The sequence below is a fragment of the Notothenia coriiceps genome, unplaced genomic scaffold (genome assembly GCF_000735185.1).
Source record: "Notothenia coriiceps isolate Sejong01 unplaced genomic scaffold, NC01 NC01_scaffold00000339, whole genome shotgun sequence".
In the NCBI taxonomy this organism is placed as follows: Eukaryota; Metazoa; Chordata; class Actinopteri; order Perciformes; family Nototheniidae; genus Notothenia; species Notothenia coriiceps.
Window position 1 is genome coordinate 13,628,991 of NW_011333040.1, and position 15,406 is coordinate 13,644,396.

At 38.9% G+C, this 15,406-nt stretch overlaps 3 protein-coding genes across 5 annotated transcripts in view; 1 reads left to right on the forward strand and 2 right to left on the reverse strand.

Moving 5' to 3' along the window:
- Positions 1–653: 653 nt before the first annotated feature.
- On the reverse strand, positions 654–2,855 carry nphp4 (nephronophthisis 4). Its single transcript, XM_010777838.1, has 3 exons — positions 2,601–2,855; positions 1,910–2,053; positions 654–842 (listed from the first exon to the last, which is right to left on the reverse strand). The coding sequence occupies exons 1-3, from the start codon at positions 2,775–2,777 to the stop codon at positions 654–656; spliced, it is 510 nt and encodes a 169-aa protein (XP_010776140.1). The 5' UTR covers positions 2,778–2,855.
- Positions 2,856–4,056: 1,201 nt separating this feature from the next.
- dffb (DNA fragmentation factor, beta polypeptide (caspase-activated DNase)) lies at positions 4,057–9,354 on the forward strand. The gene is made up of 7 exons (XM_010772353.1): positions 4,057–4,211; positions 5,250–5,376; positions 6,095–6,280; positions 6,619–6,698; positions 6,779–6,946; positions 7,044–7,144; positions 8,832–9,354. Exons 1-7 carry the CDS (start codon positions 4,089–4,091, stop codon positions 9,079–9,081), a joined length of 1,035 nt encoding a protein of 344 aa, XP_010770655.1. The 5' UTR covers positions 4,057–4,088; the 3' UTR covers positions 9,082–9,354.
- The window catches only part of cunh1orf174 (chromosome unknown C1orf174 homolog), a 12,399-nt gene continuing 6,187 nt past the window's right edge, over positions 9,195–15,406 (reverse strand). For 2 of the 3 annotated variants that reach the window (XM_010772325.1, XM_010772334.1), the window contains exons 2-4: positions 12,500–12,556; positions 11,565–11,942; positions 9,195–10,389 (exon numbers count right to left, since the gene is read on the reverse strand). In XM_010772325.1, coding sequence (XP_010770627.1) covers positions 10,231–10,389; positions 11,565–11,942; positions 12,500–12,556 — 594 coding nt within the window. In that variant the 3' untranslated portion in view covers positions 9,195–10,230. The remainder of the gene's footprint in view (positions 10,390–11,564; positions 11,943–12,499; positions 12,557–15,406) is intronic. The other variant, XM_010772342.1, reaches the window with a different exon arrangement.

Below are 15,406 nucleotides of genomic sequence, written 5' to 3' on the forward strand. Positions count from 1 at the left end.
ATAGGTATGGTCCTACACTATATTATTCAAATATAGCATGATAGGTCCACTTTAAATCACAGCCACATCACAGGAGGAACTGAGCTTCAGGCTCAGTTGTCAGCTGAGAAGAAACTTTCTCCAAGTTGTTTCTAGAAATCCTCAGCACACCAGCTAAATGCACTTTCTAAATTCCAAGATTCAAAGCTTTGTTTTGTCTTGTAAGAATGCTAGTTGTTGGCAATGAAAATCCTAAGTACTAGGCTAGCAGCGTAGTATATGATATACTTAAGAGAAAAAGAAAAGGGAATAAGAAAGTAAAATTGTGCAATAAAAGTTGGCAATTGATTCAATGATTCAAGTCAAATGCAAGAATAAGTAAATAATGTATATGTTGGATAAAATAAGATACAACTGAATTTAGAATTAAATACGGAAGAATAATTACTGTCATTGTATAAATGTGTTGATATGTGGAGCCTATTACTGACGTATTCCGCTGGCAGTACACAGAAGACCTACAAAGAAACTGCAGCCAGTGTGATACTCAAGACTCAATGATACAAAAAAAATGTGTCTTGGAAAACGGACAAAAGTAACCCTATGGTGAAAGTCTCTACACAACTCAGCAGTGATGTTGAGGCTGATGGATGTATGTAGTTAAGTAAAATGGTCTATTTAAAATTCACTGGGCTTCTCACAGGTTTTATGTATTTGCTGTTAACAAACTGGCGCTGGATCTTAGCGGGGCTGCTGAACCTGTCGATGGTGAATGTTAAACCTATAATGGCGTTGAGCTGACAGCAGTGTTTGTTCACTTGTGTGGATGAGCAGACGACTAATGAGGCAGCATCTGTGAGCGCCTAAAATAAGTCAGAATTACTGCTTTGGAAACCATTAGATGCTGAATTATTGTACCTGGGACATGCTGATTGCTAATCTATCAAATCTTTTTGTTCACATCTGTTCGGCGGGAGAGTGAAACTGAGTTAAAATAGCTAAATACACCAAAAAAAGCTTCCACAATGCAAGTCTGCTAGCATTCACAGTTCATTCACTCCAATGTTTTCATTAACTTCCACTATAGTACTTGTACAGTAATACTAATAGTGCAGTAATACTACTAACACATCTGTTTTACACAAAGCTTTCACTTTGATTGTTGGAGTCCCGCAACTCAGAAACAAACAGTCTTGATAACTTAACTATATGTTTAAACTTTAAAGATATGTGAGGAAATTGAAGAAATACTGAGCAGGACTTTTGACAAACATGTTGAAGTATCCTTAAACAGGGTTCTGAAAGGGTTCTGAAACCAACATTTCTCCCAATGGCATGACCAACAGTGTTTGAGTACCTTGTATTGCAGCCTCTGGCTCTGAATGGATATGTGTGTGAATGGGTGAATTAGTCTGAAATGCACTTTGAGTAGTCACAAAAGACTAGAAATGTGCTATTTAAATACAGTTGATTTACCTATAATGCCAAGTTGCCAACTTACCAATTTTCATTTATATATTTACTTATTGATCTTTTATTAATTATGTCTAACACAAAGCAAAGTAAAGATTTGTAAAGTATGGAACATTTTCTTTCTTAAAAAGTAATCTAAAACAGTCATAAAATGTTGCTTCACATAAAATGGGCTCTTTGTCAACATGCAATGGTGAGAAATTGAAACTCTTTGGTAATCAATTTCAACTGACAGCAGAACACAGTCCAATCATCAGTGCTAATTGAAAGCCTTGAGCGGAGAAGCTCTTGTGTTGGTTTTTTTAAATCATGCTTGTGCTTCATTTGTGTAATTTATGCTTGAATTGGAATAGATTTTTCTATATAATCATCAATCCACTATATAGCAATAAAACATGAGAAAGGTTTAATGAAGAGCCTACAGATCTAAATACAAGTCAATCAAAGCTGTGTGTACAGGTACCTCGTTGAAGGAGATTTTGGTAGTTTTCATCTTCTGGGGTGAGCTCTTCCAAGTTTTCCCAAAGAATTGCTGATGGTTTCTATCAAAAAGGGTCACTCGCAACTGGTAGGTCACATCTTGTTCCCCCTCTGACTTCTCCTATGAGTAAAAAAGAAAAGTAAACACCCACATTAGAAAAGTCACAGGTAATTCTAAAATTGTGTTTGATGCATGATTTCAGATGGCTTACACTCTTGGCAAACAGTCATACATTCGTATCACTCAATGTGTTTCTTATGTTCTTGAAACAAAGTATGATTAACTGCAGTGGTGCTTTTTTGTATTATCTCTCCTACCGAATTTACAAAAGGATACATAGCATGTTTACAATGGTGTTTTGTGTGGTCAACGTTATTAAACGGTTGGAAAAATGCAAGGTCACCTTTAATTATAAAACTTTTAGGACGAGGTTTTGCTAGTTTTCTTCGGATTCGCTGTGACGTACCATTAACTACGTTAAAGGGAGATATGATATAGGCCTTTTTCATATATCTGCTTAATAATGACAGCTTAAAGTCAGACTTTGTTCGGCAAATTAAAAACTACACAGACTGTACATTCGTTTAAAAAAACACTATATTTCTGTTAAGAACATAACTTCTCCTGAAACTATAGGGAACATTTAGCGTTAGCTTTGAGCCATCACCTGCGAGAGGTGAGCAGCAGTGAGCCGGCTGAGGCTGAGCTGGAAGCCGTGGGACTCGGTGAGGTGGCTCTCCACAGCCAGCCGCACTGTCTGGCAGGGCGGAGGAACCACCCGGCTTCTTTCAAACACTTCGTTCCAGCTGGCAGCCATGGTGGTTGTTTCTTCAGTGTTGACCATAGTCTATAGTTAATAGGAAAATAACACATGTAGCGTCAAAAAGGCGAATGTTATTTTTCTACATGCTAAGATTTTCAAACTCCCTGCCGCCATATTGAATTTGGTTTAAACTACTCAGAGCAGAAGGGTTAGACGAAAAAGTTATTTACTTATTTAAGACTATCTGCGAGTGAAGGCAAAAATACTTTAAATGCTTATTGAATATACGAGAAACGTTCTTATGCACCGAGGCGTGTAACACCGAAACGTAACGTCTAAAAAGTATTTGGCCGTCCTCGACTCTAATCCTTAACCTTTCATTTGGTATGTCCCATCGGTCTGCATCTGTTGCTATGGTAATGTCCACTGCTAAATGCCATACATACAGTCCACCACCAGTGCTATTTAGATTTAACTTAGTTTTTATAAATCAAATAACGCAAATTATGCACTTACTCTTTTTTTTAAACTTGAAAAAATGCTTACAATATTATTCGTAGTAGATGTAGCAGCATTGAAATGACAAAAGTTAGCCAATTACAGTATAAAGGTTTTGTGTGTGGCCCATTGTTTTGCTAAGTGTAATACAACCTACATGTATGTGAATGTGAATGATAGCCAACAAAAATGGCTTAGCAAAGTTTGGCAACATTATGTGTAGATCATAGTACAATGTTCACTAATGATTCATTTGCATTGTGCGTGTCTGCGTCAGTGGATAAATACTTTGATAAAACTGTATTCCTGCAGCTGAGTTTATCTCTGTTATAGGAACAGATGATGCTTCTATGTATGTACATGCTCAAAATAGAGGAAAAGCCCTCAAGAGGTCAAGATTGAAAAGATTGAGGGCATCAGTAAGATGGCACCAGTTTTCTCATTGTTTGGTGAGGGGCATTTTTCTGTGCTGGATTTCTGTGCTGGATTGCTGCCTGGAGTACACGAATTGTAGGGCAATGGTGGCTGACAAGACTGCAGAAGTACTTGTTTGCATGCATTTGTAACGCTACAACGCTGATAACGATATCAGATGTCCCTAGCTGGAAGGGGAAGCAAATGTGAAGAGTTCAACTTCATTAATATATTCTTGATATTTTGAACATGAACATGAAACATATTGCCTATGTTGCTTTCACATGCAACAGTAATCTTACCAGCTTGCATTTACTCAAGTATTGTACCTCAGAAAATGTACAGTAACTGTTGGGTTAACATTTCCTCCATCAATACACTATGGCAACATTAGAGGGCGGCAGCACACCACGCGCAGGGTAGTCAGCTTCGCGAGGAAGAAGAAGGAAGCGGTCGTTACAAACTGAAAACAGCAGTGCAATGTTTGGACTCTTCGGGAAAAACAAACCCGTTAAAATTAGGAGTCGCAATGAAAATAAAAAGTACGGAGTTGCAGCAAAAGATGTGAAAGAGTTGCTTAAAAAAGGCTGCAAGTTATTACAGGTGAGCGCGTGCGTTTTATTCTGGTTTGTTTTTAACAGCTCTACCACCAGTTGAGTTTTATTTTCAGCGAGGAGGATATGGGTAAAAAAGAAAAGTAAACATAAAAGTGTTATAATTAAGTGTTTAAGCAGCTATATGTCTGGTTGAGGTCGCTGGGAATATAATTGCATTGTCTGTGCACGTTATTTAAGATTGTTGGTTAACTTCCTGTCATGATAGGGGCGGGTTTAGTGCAAACCAGGGTCATCTTCGCCTTGAAGAAGATATGGTGAATCGTTTCACATTACATGCAGACAACATGTTCCCGATATGTTTATCTAAATAATATTAGACACAACTGTATCCACACACAGATTAGGCATCACAGGAACAAATAAACAGGCAAGAGAGAGAGGTAGCTAGCAACTGGTTAGAAAGCTATTTACAGTGCATAAACAAGTGTAATTACATGTAATTCAAGTGCAAAAATGACACAGCAGTAGACATTCCATAGTAAAGACAATTTCCAAATATGATATTACTTTCAAATTAAATGTTTGATATGAAATGTGTTTTACACAGATAATAGCCTTAATAGTTATCTTCATTCCAGACAAGCTGACACTGCCTGCCCTCCTGCAACGTAGATATCTATTTAATCACTGTGTGTCATTGATAGCTCTGTGAACAACATCTACTGAAATATAATCAACTGTTATCAATCTAGTCTAAAGAGAACCATGGGAAATAGAAAGACAAAAATGCAGATCATCTTGTTCTGTCACCAGAGTCTTTCACTGTTTTCCTCCAGAGATGGGTGTCACAGTTTCACCAGTGAAACCCTTTTGAATAATGGAAACAAACTGTTAACAGACAAAACTGAAATTAATTCCTGTTTTATTTGCTCTGGTCTGTACACCACTTTGGTTATTATTTTTAACTAACTTGACTTTAACCTCTTGTGGGGAAAAAAGGGAAAACAAATCCTACCATCGTCTTACATTTCACTTAAATCTAAAAAAGAAATTGTATTTTTTCCCCCTTTTTATACATTTCCAGTTGCCATCTTCTGGTGCACATGTCTGTTTGTATTCTGATGGGACAACAGTGACGGAGGAATTCTTCCAAACTCTGCCGGACCACACCGAACTTGTTCTCCTCTGCAGAGATCAGACGTGGAGCGGAGGTAGGGGGATCACCTTTAGGGTCATACATTTGAAAGTAATTTGTGTATAATAATGTGAGTAACAAGGTTGCGTTTGTATGAATGCCACACTCCTTCAAGAGTGACAAGATTGGAAATATATTACAAATAAAAGAGAGGACTAGTTTTGGTCTACCCATGGCACTAGCACATGGCTTGCTGATGTCCTTTCCACTGTGTCATGTGACAAACAGTTTGTTCACTTCTTCTGCCAAGCTAAAAAGGTTTCGGTAACAGGGTTGCGCGCATGTTGAGGGACAACCTTCTGTGCAAAATTACTGTTATTTAAAATGTGTTTATGATTTAACAAATTGATTTTACCATTACAAGAGACAATCAATAGAATAATACCAAAAGAAGTCAATAAAAACCCTATTTTAAATGTTATATTTTACATGCAAGTTGGTCACCAGGAAGCTGGGACAAGAGAAAAGGGCCATTTTAGGGGGTGTTCGAGAGCTATTTGATATTTTAAATAATATTTTGAAACCACTTTTTCAACAACTTTATATGCATCTTGTCTCAAGACAAGTATATTTAACAACAACAAGTGCATGTTTTAAATTTTGGGACATGGATTATTAGATTTATTATATGGGGGACATGAAATGTCCTCCAATTCTGGAATGACCCACAATCCAGATAAATGCTTCAACTCTAAACAGTATCTGCTATCTGACCCGTGTGGTTTCAATTCCAGTTGTGTGTGACATTGGTCAGTTACTGAAGACAGACCGATATGCCGATGGCCTCATTGAAGCAGCCAAAGGGCTCCTGTTTGATGAGAAGTCTCCTCAAAGACGTAAAATCCTGACCGACCTGCTGCTCAACCTGGAGGACAGATCTGAGCTGGAAAGCAGGGAGGAGCATGAAGAATGGTTCAAAGGTACAAAGTCTGGAGACATACATGAGCGACTGGCTTCATGGGTTACATACGTCTGCCACTATTACAAAAAGAAATAAAAAATGTTATAAGAAGATGCTCTTTCTCATTTTGAAGGAATACCTCACCCACAAAATAATACATGACTTGATTGATACGTTGAATCCTTGAAGAAAACATTATCTTGCATTGCCTCATAGTAAAAAAAAAATGTAAGCAAAAGTTTCGATGATCCGAAGTATTTAGGGGACCATTATTATTAGCTGTTGCTATTTTGAGAGCACACCAGCGATAGTTGGAGACTTTTTTTGCAGAAGTGTTCATGTGGGGTTTCATTTCAGGTGTTGATGCTCGATTCAAGACGAAGTCGGCCTACATGAAGTTCAACTGTGAGGGCAGGATACGAGGCTACATGAAGGAGGTAAAGACTCTATTAAGTCTTTTAATGGCTCTTAAGGCATATGGCATAGAAATATCCAAAATAGATGTTCTGTGACTCAGGTGCATGGGGCCACCAAAACAATACAGAAGGCTAAAGTCAGGGAAGAGTTTCTGAAAACGTCCAAAAGTCTGTCCGAAATGTTGAAGACGGCAAAGAACAACAGCTGCTACTTCGACAGGACCGAGAAGGAGCGGCTCTGTACTCGAGAAGGATGGTTCACCTGCCAGGTATTAGAGGGATATGATTCATTTCTATAAATTTTTTACAAAACTAACAAAAACATTTGAAAGCACTGAATCTGCTTCTTCACTTTTGCTTTTTCAGGGATCATATGAGCAGAAAGTGTGCCAGTCTCTCCACTCCATCAACCCGTACGGCAGCAGAGAGAGCAGGATAGTGTTCAGCACATGGAACCTGGACCACAGGTTGGACTCTAGCAGAAAAAAATGTTTTACTGTTGTGTGCAGTGAATAAAAGAGGCCTGAAATGTCTAAAACATGTATGTCGAAACCACAAGGTTAGAAAATTCTTCGTTCTAGTTCTAGGACATTACATTTATCAGTCTCATGTGACCCTGATGTAGTTATGTAATAGCCAGAAGTTAGGTTTCCAAAGATTTAATTTGCATGTCAACTATTGTAAAAGTGGTGTTAAAATGGCAAACATGGATTATACTGTGTTTTCTGATATCCAATGGAGAAATTTCCATTAGCTTTTAGGCGATACTAACTTTTGTGTTGCCCTACATATATACAGGACTGTCTCAGAAAATTAGAATATTGTGATAAAGTTCTTTATTTTCTGTAATGCAATTAAAAAAAACAAAAATGTCATACATTCTGGATTCATTACAAATCAACTGAAATATTGCAAGCCTTTTATTATTTTAATATTGCTGATTATGGCATACAGCTTAAGAAAACTCAAATATCCTATCTCTAAATATTAGAATATCATGAAAAAGTATACTAGTAGGGTGTTCAACGAATCACTTGAATCGTCTAATTAACTCGAAACACCTGCAAGGGTTTCCTGAGCCTTGAAAAACACTCAGCTTGGTTCAGTAAACTAAATCACAAGTATGGGGAAGACTGCTGATCTGACTGCTGTCCAGAGGACCGTCATTGACACCCTCCATCAGGAGGGTAAGACACAAAAAGAAATTTCTCAAAGAGCAAGCTGTTCACAGAGTGCAGTTTCAAAGCACATCCACAAAAAGTCTGTTGGAAGGGGGAAATGTGGCAGGAAACGCTGCACAACCAAGAGAGATGACCGCAGCCTTAACAGCATTGTGAAGAAGAGTCGCTTCCAGAATTTGGGGGAGCTTCAAAGACAGTGGACTGAAGCTGGAGTCCAGTCGACTACGATCTGTCGGAGGCGAGGACCGGCGGCAGGCGTAAACGCCGTTCTTGATTGGGAAGGTGCGACGGTGATCCAGTCCGGGGACTGACTCTCTCTGGAAGTGCACATAATCATACAACAATTCGTAATGACCACGATCAGATCCGACGCGATTTCCTATAATTCCCGACAAAATTTACTTTTTTGTCTCCGCTCGCTATAATAACCGGCTGGCTGACGCGGCTCGTGGACTGAATTACGTACCCATCGGTCTTGTCAACCCGTGTAACACATGCTTTTTCACGTCGTGCGATCACCGGTGNGCATCCATAACACCTCAGCAATGCCACAGGCTGATTGCCTCCATGCCACGCCGCATTGATGCAGTAATCCGTGCAAAAAGATTCCCAACCAAGTACTGAGTGCATTAATGGACATTTTCAAATGTTTGATTGTGTTTTGCTGTTATAAATCTTTTTTTTTTACTTGGTCTGAGGAACTATTCTAATTTTTTGAGATAGGATTTTTGAGTTTTCTTAAGCTGTATGCCATAATCAGCAATATTAAAATAATAAAAGGCTTGCAATATTTCAGTTGATTTGTAATGAATCCAGAATGTATGACATTTTTGTTTTTTTTAATTGCATTACAGAAAATAAAGAACTTTATCACAATATTCTAATTTTCTGAGACAGTCCTGTATATACCTATATGTCGTCGCCGCACCACTTTACGGCCAAATATTTATACTTTTTTTTGTCTTTTGTACAGGATTGAAAAGAAGAGGACGATCATTCCCGCCCTGCTGGAAGCTCTTCAGAATCACAAGAGCTCCGACATCAACCTGAACTACTTCTACGGCCTGCTGTTCACCAGGGAGAACCTGAAGCTGGTGCACATCGTGTGCCATAAGAAAGGAGCGCACAACCTGCTATGTGACGCCAAGAAGATCTTTAGAAAAGCCACTGACACAAACAAAGCAAAACAGAATGTGAAAGAGAAGAAGAGGCGCTTGGTGTGAACATTTTTACTCTTATCTTTTACGCGTTTTCATTTTTTATGAACTTTGAGGGTGTAAAGTATCACACTGATAAGACTGGCAGTCATTTGTCAGACAAAATAATTACACGCTTATTTTTAAATCATGAAAAACATTTATTATGTTCTCTGTGTTGGCACTGTGATGTAAAATGCATGGATTATCACTCAGGCAGTAAGTGGCATAAGAGTGAGGAGTGCAAGTACTGGCACCCTCAAAAACTAGATTACATTTTTAAAGTCAGGTTTAACATATCCTCCGTTTAAACGGACTAAAAACATTTCTGATAAAACTCTGTTTTTTTACAATGCATTTTTGTGTAGAATTCTGCCATGTTTGCAAATGTGATCCTCCTTAGGGAAAATATTTAGCTGCATTGATATCATTTACATTTGTTATTTTACAGATGTGTTGTATGAAGCAGCTGCCAAAAAGCCCAAACTGGGCACACATAGATGATGACACATTAGACACTTGGTGAACAATGACATCTAAACCATGTCTCTGTGATATTAAAAGCTCTCGCTATGAAACAGCTCTTTGGCGCATGTATCCTTCCAAAACGTGTAGATTTGCACGACTTTTCCTACAAATCTACACTTTGACCTTTAAATGAAGTACTGTTTGGCATCTCTCACGGCTAATCTCACTGACAATATGAAGCAGTATGTAATAATTTGTAAATAAAGTGCTGGGCCGGCCGGCTGTAAATGTTGTCCACAGTTATAATCCCTGTCCTGCAGCTTTGTTTTAACAGTATCAAATGAACTCACAAGATATTTGGGAACAAGTTTGAAAACAATTTAGCATTTTTGTGCGTTTGGACGGTTTGTCAAGTCAACAATTGTTAATGACCAAGAACTGTCTTTTAAGCTGTTGGCGAAGTGCTCAAGTTTTTATGTTGTGACGAATCTCTTCAGCGCATGGCGGGTACGGGAAGTAACTTAAAAGCAAACTCACATATAAGGACAATTCGTAATCAATGGTAGGCTAACAGCAGATCAAGCTACAGCAAATTCCTGCCTCCTGTGAGACAGCGTTTCACTAATTGAAAGAGCTGCTTTTGAGTAAGTGCCGAGCCTTTTGAGTCCCTCAGGCCTCACTTTGAGACATCAGTTCCGTTACTCTTCGTTAAGTGTCCCCTGTGTCCCCTGTGTCCCCTCGCGGTGCACTGATCACGCCAGCCTCCTCTTCATCGCTGTTCTCGGGTGCGTAGTAATGGCGTCTCCGTCTCCCTGCGTTGTCATGTTGACCAGGGGCAGAGGACGCTGACGGTCTCTGAGGGAAATCCTGTATAATAAAAGGAAAAAAAAGATATGACATTACTTTTTAATCAATGTCAGTTACTTAACAACTGATTCAGGTTATGGGAGCTTTACAGTTTAAGTATGCCTTTTGATTAGAGGAATTTCTAACTAGAAAATAAATAATTGCACTATACTGTCCTATATAGTCTGCTGTACCTGTTGCCATCTTGTAGCTATGTATTATGTTTTTTTATTTTTTTTATCATGGCCTGTATATTGAGCCTCCATGTTGCATGTTTTTAAATATATTATTGATATTTTTTTGTTGTATCAAAATTACTTTTTTATGGTGACTGATACAGCTGAATCAGATTTCAGCATTTGGTTTTGGGACAGTTTCTCCATTTTGGATTCAAATCAAATATGTGAAATATGACAATAATACAAATAAATAATAAATATTATATAAACATAAGTTAAGTAAAAATATAAAATGTACAATGAAAGTAAAAATGTTTTATACATAATTGTATTATTATTTTCAAATAATATTAGCATTAGTGCTGTTAATGATGAGCAAAGATTTCAGCAATGGTGACGCATTCTGTAATAGGCAGTATTTTGAGCATGAGTTGATGAATGAGGAAGTGGAGAGACGCTCAATATTTACAATACGCTTTCCTGTTACTGCAACGCATTTATGGCTGCTACACGATGGGCCTCACACTGGGAGCTACACTATATATGAATACATTTCCTGCTGTTTTTGTCCATATGCCAGCTTGTTCTTCTTTTGTTGGTACCAATTGTTTGCTGGGATTCACCTTGTTTTCTTAATTCCTCCGATTTCGATGATTAAAAACATTTGGGGTATCTGGATTTGACCTCTCTTATATTGTCTTTTTACATGAATAAGAAGAACAAAGAGACAATTGAGAAACTATCGCTGGAAAAAGTCTGAAATGGGCACTTCAAATGATGGGCACTTGATTATGAACGTGTGCTGCCTCATTATTTAATTCCCCACTGTGAAAGGATATCTGATTTTGATTTAACATTTTGTTGACAGCACATGTGGGTGATACTTTATCTATGTTTAGTCTGCGCTTTTTTCAAGACAGCCACTCCTAAATGCAGATCAATGTTGCAAAAATTCCCCTACAACAACAACATTTATCAGGCAACATAATCCAACCTGAGCCACAGACATCGCCTCACCTGTACAGCATCCAGATTTCCAAAGAACTGCTCCACGGGCAGAATCTGATTACTGTCGTCATCTGGGAAAATGTTTTTGCTGCTTTCCTCACAATCCATGTCCTCGGTCTCGTGTTTGTCCCAGACGCAGGTCACTGTGCAGCTGTCCACTTCCTGCCCCGTCCTCACTTCGTTTTCTTTGCCCTCCTGTCCCTCCAGCTCTGGGGAAGCAGAGCATCTCCTCGTGCCCGCTGACTGCTGGCACTCACAGATGATGGCAGAGAGTCTCTCCACAGCGCCGTCTGCTTTGCTGTACCCATCGACCGCTGAGCTGCTCCCTGCTGCTGCTGCCGGCTGCATGTTTGGACTTTTTATACATTTCCTCCTTGTAGTAGAAGCCTGTAATATACAAGTAAAGGATTTGGGTTAGGATTATGTTACATTTGACTATGATTAATATCATTTTCTTACTATAATATACTATATTCAACACCCATAAGGACGGAAGACAAGGGCTGCACAATTAATTGAAATGTTATCAAAACCGCAATATGGAATAGTGCAATATAAAAGGGTAAATGTGTTAAAATACAATTTTAAATGTAGAATGGTAGAGCTGCAGAGATATCGAGGCCTACACATGGTATTATACAGACTTACCAAAACAAATTAGGTTAGTACAGAATACAGATACTCAATAATAATATTGTATCATATCATAATATATTTTATAATTTCATTCAACAATGAACATTCCCTCCAATTGCAATATCAGTCAATAATATAATCTCAATAAGGTACTTTTTTCTAAATCGTGCAGCCCTGCGCAATTGTTCAGTTTGTCAAACATGGTCCATTTCCAAGTAGTTTGAAGAAAGCAATATAAAGATAACTGCTGTCTGTATCTGTTCTTTATAGAGTCTGCTCTTGCTGATACAATACATGTTAACACAAACCTTTCTGGAGCTGCTCTTCCTCTTTCTGGGCTTCAAGCTGTCAAGTTGACCGGGCATCTGCAAATCAGCATAATGTGGTTTTGTTTCATCCTTTTTGGCCATACTTAAATATATAGCAACCAGTTAAAAAATCGAATCGAAACCATGCCTTGGATAATCACTGTCATGTGGTTTGAGTTGATGCAAGGTTTTAGCTAGCGCTGTGCTGGGAAGTAATGCTTCCAGGAGATGACTACAAATGGTCACATGAATCATTTTCATTTTAAGTGTAGATGTGGGAAAGACATGCTGTTTAGATGAATCAGGGATTCATTGGAACAAGTTACATTTTATTTTCAACTTCAGACGTTTTTGGTGTAAATGTGAAAAAAGGAGTGGAGGGGGACGACGCTAAAGTTGGCTTCCGATTCAGAGCATCCGATTCGGCAGTTAAGGGTTAAGGGACATTTAATTTACAGCGCTGAGCGAACAATCCTCCGTGTTTGAACCATAGGTTTGAACCTCTTAAATCGCGGCTGCATAGCCGATTTATTTGGACTGGATTATCCCAGAGAGTCTAAAAATTCTTTATAACACAGTTTGAGATTTGTGAAACCTTAAATTTGTGAAAATACACATTTTGCTGCTTTTTTTACATCTAGACCACATAAGACCAGGGGCCTCATTTATAAAAGGATATATACGCTCAAAAAATGGCGTCCAGCAGTTTCTACGCAATGTTTGCGATTTAAAAAATACTAACTTGACGGGAAAACGTGCGGTCCTCCACGCAAACTCTAACCCATGCGTACGCACGCACTAAACACAAAAACGGGAGAGACGAGAAACTGCGACACCGTTGGCAGAAGGAAGAATGGAGAGAAATATGTGGAAATAATACCATAAATAAAATGTTACCTCTCATTTATCATATATGAAGAATTCACTTTCAAACATTGATTAAAGCCAATCTTATAATGATTTAACAAACGCCTGTTTGAGACTCCTCAGTGCACACAAAAACATAACTGGGAGAAATAAATAAATACGGATATGTTATTTAAAACCACCTCGAATATGTTGTGTTAATGTTATGAAATGTTTTCTCATAAATTATGCGGTAAACAGGAGGACAGAATTACGTCTAAACTGACGCCGTTTTGCATTTCTATAGGTTGTAGATACGAGCATGGTTTTATATATGTTTAATACATGTTTAATCGTGTTTTATGCCGTTTGCCAAGACTTGATAAGTCGCTCGTAAAACACAGGAGGTATGGAAACTAAGAACACCATATGTGGTAAATTGTACAGCTAATATAACAACACATTAGTTGTATTTCCTTTAACTGGTGGATATAGAGTTGCTGTGGAGGGGGAGGGGGAGGAGATTTCCAGATGTCCAGATTTGATGAGCCTAGGTATAGTGGTTTTAGATCAGGACCTGGTCTTATGTGGTCTAGATGTAAAAAAAGCAGCAAAATCTTCCTTTTTTGTCTATGGGGTCTCTCGACCGCTGAGGACTGCGAGGCTCACTTGGAATCCGTCCGGAAGTCCCCGTCATGCTTGCACTTATCGGTCCGCATCCCCCTGTCCCCGTCGCTCTTGAATCTCATCATTAAGATTACTCTTCGTGCCTGAGTACTCGTCTATTAGGTATAGTTCTGGTCGACCTGTGACCTCGTCAATCGCCTTCTACCGTGCCGTGACCTACATTCGATGAAAATTTTAGGTGTCTTGGGCTTTAGCTTTCTTCTGGGCAGCCCCGTCTCGTGCTGTGTCCGCATCTGCGTGTTAGGTTGGCTTATGAGGTTGTTGTATCTCACTAGACTGTTGTGTTGGTAGTAAAAACCGATAGCTTTGGTCAAAAAAATATCGTTAATAGTCGTTGTCGTTTAACGCTTAGATATATACATCCTAACGACTTGTTGTCTTCGTAATGCGCCCGTTTTATTACGTTCTCATCCACATTTCTCTTCGAGACCACTTTATCAAGACAATATGTCCACGAGAATAGGAATATCGATCGAAATAATCCGACGTCGCTGTATAACTCTAATTAATAGGCTGAAAACGTTTCGGATACAACTCACAATCGAATAGACACAGAAAACTAGAGGTCTGTCTGCAAAATGCAGCAGAGCACTGCGACTCTGAGTGAATTGGAATGTATTGGCATTGAATACGAAAGTGGCGGACTAACAACCAAATGGCTGTTTACGCTGTACCGTAACTAAGGTTATTATGTCACTGTAATGACACTCTGACATCGACAGAATGTCAATAATTCCGTGTCCATCCTTACCAAAATTTTCAGTTTTAAATCAAATACGTAACGACGACCGTGCGGAATTTATTTCCTTTATTGCAGTCTCTAATGTAAGTCTCATACGACCTTCAAAACTAGTACCATTGTACGGTGGGAAGAGCCTCCTGAGACCATTCGGCGTCCTTGTCCCTCATCGAGTCCTCTCCGGCGACACCCGAAAGTTCGATAATAGGGTGCACTATTGTGAAATTATCTTTACTCCTTTCACAGATTAAATAAGCGGGCACTTTACATCAAGCGAATTTCGTTGTTGGACGGAAAGTAAGCCGAGTTACACATTAACAATTTCCGGTACATTCGCTGCGTCTGCAATATGGGAACATCTTTACATGAGAACGACGATGATGAGGCTGGCGGGGTAGGAGGGTAGGGTTGCTGCGACTGCAAGCCCGAAGGCTAAGCTCTAGGCTAATCCTTCGAATTCCCCTTTTCAATCCCTTTAAGATTAAATGCTTCCGACTCCGCTTGTTTAGGACGACACAAACGTGCGGAGAATCGTACGACCGTATCCGCTACAAAACTCTGACCTATTAGGGTCTCTCAATTTCTAAGACATCCGGGATATGTGTCATCTCCAAACACTGGAAGTTAATATGAAG

Bases quoted from the DNA above. Each gene is read 5' to 3' on its own strand.
- dffb (XM_010772353.1), top strand. From the start codon at position 4,089: ATGTTTGGACTCTTCGGGAAAAACAAACCCGTTAAAATTAGGAGTCGC. The intron at 5,377-6,094 runs GTAGGGGGATCA...TTTCAATTCCAG, and splicing joins AGATCAGACGTGGAGCGGAG to TTGTGTGTGACATTGGTCAG. The intron at 6,281-6,618 runs GTACAAAGTCTG...GTTTCATTTCAG, and splicing joins GCATGAAGAATGGTTCAAAG to GTGTTGATGCTCGATTCAAG.
- nphp4 (XM_010777838.1), bottom strand. From the start codon at position 2,777: ATGGTCAACACTGAAGAAACAACCACCATGGCTGCCAGCTGGAACGAA. The intron at 2,054-2,600 runs GTGATGGCTCAA...TTTTACTCATAG, and splicing joins CTGCTGCTCACCTCTCGCAG to GAGAAGTCAGAGGGGGAACA. The intron at 843-1,909 runs GTACACACAGCT...GACTTATTTTAG, and splicing joins TCTCCTTCAACGAGGTACCT to GCGCTCACAGATGCTGCCTC.